Source organism: Mercurialis annua, linkage group LG2, assembly GCF_937616625.2.
Source record: "Mercurialis annua linkage group LG2, ddMerAnnu1.2, whole genome shotgun sequence".
Lineage (NCBI taxonomy): Eukaryota > Viridiplantae > Streptophyta > Magnoliopsida > Malpighiales > Euphorbiaceae > Mercurialis > Mercurialis annua.
Genome location: NC_065571.1, coordinates 48,529,798 through 48,534,827, shown reverse-complemented (window position 1 = coordinate 48,534,827; position 5,030 = coordinate 48,529,798). Strand labels below are relative to the sequence as shown.

Below are 5,030 nucleotides of genomic sequence, written 5' to 3'. Positions count from 1 at the left end.
GATTTTTAATCTTTAAATTTAATTTTAATGAATTTATTATTATTGATGTAAGTTTCTAATCTTGAATTAGTTTGAGCCTATTGCCTATATCGTACAAGTTTTGGCCTTTAGCTTTCTTGCTTTTCTCTTAAACAGAAGATGGTGCATTATGCAGATAATATTATTAGTTTTTTGTTCTCTTTTTTCTGCCCAATGATAGAATTGTTGGTTGATTTTTCTTTTCTAGGATAACTCATTATTTTCCTTATTCAAATGGGTTGCTTCATGAGAATCAAATTGGTAACTTTAATTAGGCTGCCAATTTCTGACAAGACCCGTTTAAACGACATGATTTATAACAAAATTAAGTAGATTTGAATTGAGTTTAAACAAATTTAGATCATAAACGAGTCAATCCGTTTAAAAAAAAAAATTGACTTGCCCCTCCCCAAATTATCAAAAAGAAAAAGAAAAATTTGACTCACCTAATTTAAAGCACTTTTAAACATGTTTGATTTACTGTGTTTATGAGTCTACATAAAGTATGATTTAAACAGGGTGAATGTCAAAAAAATCACGAAATTTACATGTTTTTTTATTTTAATCACGCAGTTTATATTTTGTCATTTCATGCACGAACAATCATTTTTTGTCAAATTCATACACGGCGTTGAGATGACACTCATTTATAGCAGACTATCGATTTTTTAACTACGGATTAGTTGGGCAAAGTATTGGATACAATAGTTTACTACACTTGTATAAAAAAAAAACTTATGAGTAATAGTTGAAATTAAGGAATACTTTAGCTCTAATTTGCAAGTTCAACAGACACTAAATTATAAATAAACCAAATGGTACAGGTCCAAATGCAAAAAGTCAAATCTTTGTGCATTATTTTAAATCTGGCTAATCCTTTTGAAAATTATTATAATGCTCTAATATGATAAAGTCAGATTAATTTTAGACATTCTTCAATTTAAATTGAGAATGTTAGTTTTTGATGTTGCAGACGTTGAGAAATTTGAGAATGTGAGCTGCAATAGCTGGTGTTTAAAGAAACAGCTGTCACTCTCGCCATTTTAGATTAAGCATATAAAAATTAGTTAAGATAACATTTGGAAAAACATATAAACATTAAAAATTTAAATTGACAATTTGCCTTCTTAATTTATAGATTATGTAATTGTAATGCATATTTTAATTTTATAATTAATTTAATATATAAATTTATTTATTTTTATCAATTTGCCTATATTTTTTTACCAAATCCAGAGCGTGAGGAACGGGTGCATAAATTTTGTTAAATATAAATTTGCCTCTTAAATTTATATATTGTGGTCAATTAACACCAAAATTAATTTTTTTACTAAACTCTTCTTTAACTGGTCAATTTTTATCAGTTAAATCATATTATTATTAAGAAACTTCATTAGTAAAAATAAAATTCAATTTTAGTATAAATTACTCTAAAATTAATAAAAATATAAAAAATACAATAATTAATTATAATAATTATTTAGAATCTAAAAAAATTAGATTTTCAATTTTATTTATTTATAAGCTATTTCTTTATAGTATAATAAATCAGTTACGAATAATTATAAAATATTAATATATTACAAATTAATTATTTTGATTAATGACGGTGTCTGGTCATCTGCACCAAGAGAAATAGCTCGTGGCCACAACACGTCGATTTTAGAATCTCTGCAAAATAATTTTATTTCAAAATAATTATAATTACTAATTCAATACATTTTATTTAGTAAACTATTAAAAAAATGTACAATAAGGTAGTGTATGTTTTTCATTATAACATTAAAAAGGTCAAAATATTATTTATACATTAATTATTTTATAATTATTTAACAAGTAATTTTTAATTATTTTATTACAATTAAAAATTAGTTAATAAATAATTAAATTAACTACTTCTGTTAAATTTTAAAAATTATTTAATAATTATTTATTTGTTAAATTTTAAAAATTAAACTATATGCTAATTGTTCATAAAATTAAAATTTATGCTATAGTTGGCCATCTTACGAGTTGAGGAGAGCAAATTACTTATTGAAAGTGAACAGCACGCGCAAAGTCATATGTCCAAAAATTGTGCAAATTGATAAAGGAAACAAATTCATATATTATATTGACCACAAAATTAAAATATATACTGATAGACTATGGTTGCAAGTTGAGAAAAAAAATTGCCACTCCATATTAAGTGATGTTTTCGAATTTGTAAATGTCAAGAGCCTAAAAAAAATTATATAAAAAAATCTCTTTTCTCCAAAAAGTAAATTGCTTCAACTAGAATCAAATTTAAAATCTTATGACTGGTTGTATAAAAAAATCTTACAACCAGTTAAAAAAAGGTTTAATTACATAAAAACCACTCACCTTTAACTTTTTTTTCGTTTATACCCTGACCTAAAAAAAATTCATTTATACCCTGACGTATGTATTTATATTTCACCTCTACCTCGAGGCACTAAATTAACCTCTTTTCATTAAAAAAAAAGTTTAAAATAGTTTTTCATTTTTAACCTAAGCTAATTAGAATTTAATTATAAATAAATTTTTCTCTAAATAAAGGACTATTTTAAACTTTTTTCTAAATGAAAAGAGGTTGATTTAGTGTCTCGGGGTAGAGGTGAAACATAAACACATACGTCAGGGTATAAATGAATTTTTTCCTAGGTCAGGGTATAAACGAAGAAAAAGTTCAAGGTGGATGGTTTTTAAATAATTAAGCATTAAAAAATGGTCTAATAATCTTTAAAGTCATTTTTTTAAAAAAAATATATCCAAAAATTTATAAATTTATAAATCTATACCAATTTGATCAATTTGTTGGAAACTTACCCAAATTTTCAAAATCGATATAATATTTTTTTTACAAATGATTTATCAATTTGTGTTATTCTAATCGTCTTTTTATTTTTATTTTTTTAAAAAATACACATCTAATTGTTAAATAGTCATAACTTAATCAATTTTGAAAAAATAGATAGATTTTGAGCAAATTGATTAAATTGGGATAGATTTATAACAATAAAAGAATTGATTAATTTTATAAAAGGTCGAAAAGATTTCACTTCTTAACACCATTAGACCTAAAAAAATTAAAGGTATCAAACTATAACGACATTTTACAAAACCGTTATCAACTTTCAAATTTTTATATTTGATAATCAAATCTACATATTATCAACACATGACGATAAATGATTTTTAGTGAATTTTTATTTACACACTTTTAAATAACATAAAAATTAGAACTTGAGCTTTTTGCAACATAAACAATTTCCCGTCTGAACGTATTTAGTGGCTTTCTATTATTAATAAAATTAAGATTTAAAAATTAATAATTTCTATAAAAATACCATAATTTGGTAACTATAAATAAATTAATCATCTTATAATAAATTTTCATTTAAAAGTCACCACATAAACTTATAAACCATCTATTAAAACATTACACTTGTCGTGATTATTTATAACTACTAATCAATCACATTATATCTAAATAAAAATATTAATTAATATGACTTTCGTTAATAGTACGTAGTGATAAATAATCACTCGGCGTATAATGTTTTAAAAGAAGGCTTAATGGCAAAAAAAACCCAAACCTTTACGACTTATTGCAATTATATCCAAACCTTTTAATTTTTGCAATAATATCCAAATTGCATTATTTTGTTGCAATAATATCCAAATTGCACTTTTTATGTGAAATTTTTTTGAATTTTTTGCCATTTTTGGGGACTTTTACTATATTATTATACATCAAAACATAATAATATCCTAATATCTTAATTGAAAACAACAAATTTAGCCATCAATTTGACTATTATTGCTACAAAAAATGCAATTTGGATATTATTGCAACAAAAAAATGCAATTTGGATATTATTGCAAAAATTAAAAGGTTTGGATATAATTGCAACAATTCGTAAAGGTTTGGATTTTTTTTGCTATTAGGCCTTAAAAGAATTTATAGTCATATATTATGAACTTGATTCACCTAAAAAAAATTCACCCGCCTCTTCATATAAATAACTGTGGAATCAATTGAATGCATCCAACATATAATCTATTTTTAACATACTATCCAAAAAAAGTAACTTAAATAATACCCATATCACCTAAATAATTAAATTTAAACTCAATTATATAGAGCATTAGCTAATAAGGCCTTTCACCAATATAATTACCAGGAGGATCATAATTACAAGTCATAAACACATCTCCATCGTCACAAACAGCACGAGCACACCCAATTCTCCTCGTCGTCTTCCACACAATTTGCGTATAATGCCCACACATTTCACCTTCTTCACATGAATTACTTCCATAGCTATAATACTTCTCCTCACTCGCCCATGCACTCACCGCATCACTCGCTCCCCAACTCGTGCCGCTTCCCCAATAAATATTCTCTCCTAACTTGAAATCCCCTTCTGGAAATGAATGCACCAGTTCGCAGTCTTGTTTTCTGATTCCGGCCCACCATTTCGCGTACTTTTCGAGCTGGAAATCCCACATTAGTGGCAGCTCCCACTTTGTTGCGCGTACTAAATTATGTGTGAATAGGAATTGGAGTGACTCTCCGATGCAGTTCCAGCAGAGTTGCTTGGAGATTTTGTATATGGTTTCGTTGTTTAGTTTTTTTAGCGGCGTATTGGCTAGCGGAGGAAGTGATTGGGATGTTACGGGAAGATTGTTGGTGGCGATTGTGAAGATGAAAATAGAGAAGATGAGGAATTGTAGGTTCATGTTTTGGGTTTTGAAGGAAATGTTTTGTGGTGATTTGTATATTTTTTTATGAATGATTTGTATATATATCGTGAATAAGTATACAATGGAATGGAATGGTTGTGCCACATTAGTTAAAAATAATAATATTCTTTTGTTTTAATAGAGTTATCTATCATTTTATATATTTTTTTTCAAAAAAATTGTCCGCTTCTCATTCATAACAAATTTTAAAATTATTTTTCCTATATCATTTTTATTTAAAACACACTAATGAGATAACAATT

At 25.8% G+C, this 5,030-nt stretch overlaps 1 protein-coding gene across 1 annotated transcript; it reads right to left on the bottom strand.

The window, feature by feature from the left end:
- Positions 1-4,007: 4,007 nt before the first annotated feature.
- Positions 4,008-4,829, bottom strand: LOC126667160 (pathogenesis-related protein PR-1). The gene has a single exon (XM_050360128.1). The coding sequence runs from the start codon at positions 4,762-4,764 to the stop codon at positions 4,174-4,176; it is 591 nt and encodes a 196-aa protein (XP_050216085.1). The 5' UTR covers positions 4,765-4,829; the 3' UTR covers positions 4,008-4,173.
- Between the last annotated feature and the right edge of the window lie 201 nt (positions 4,830-5,030).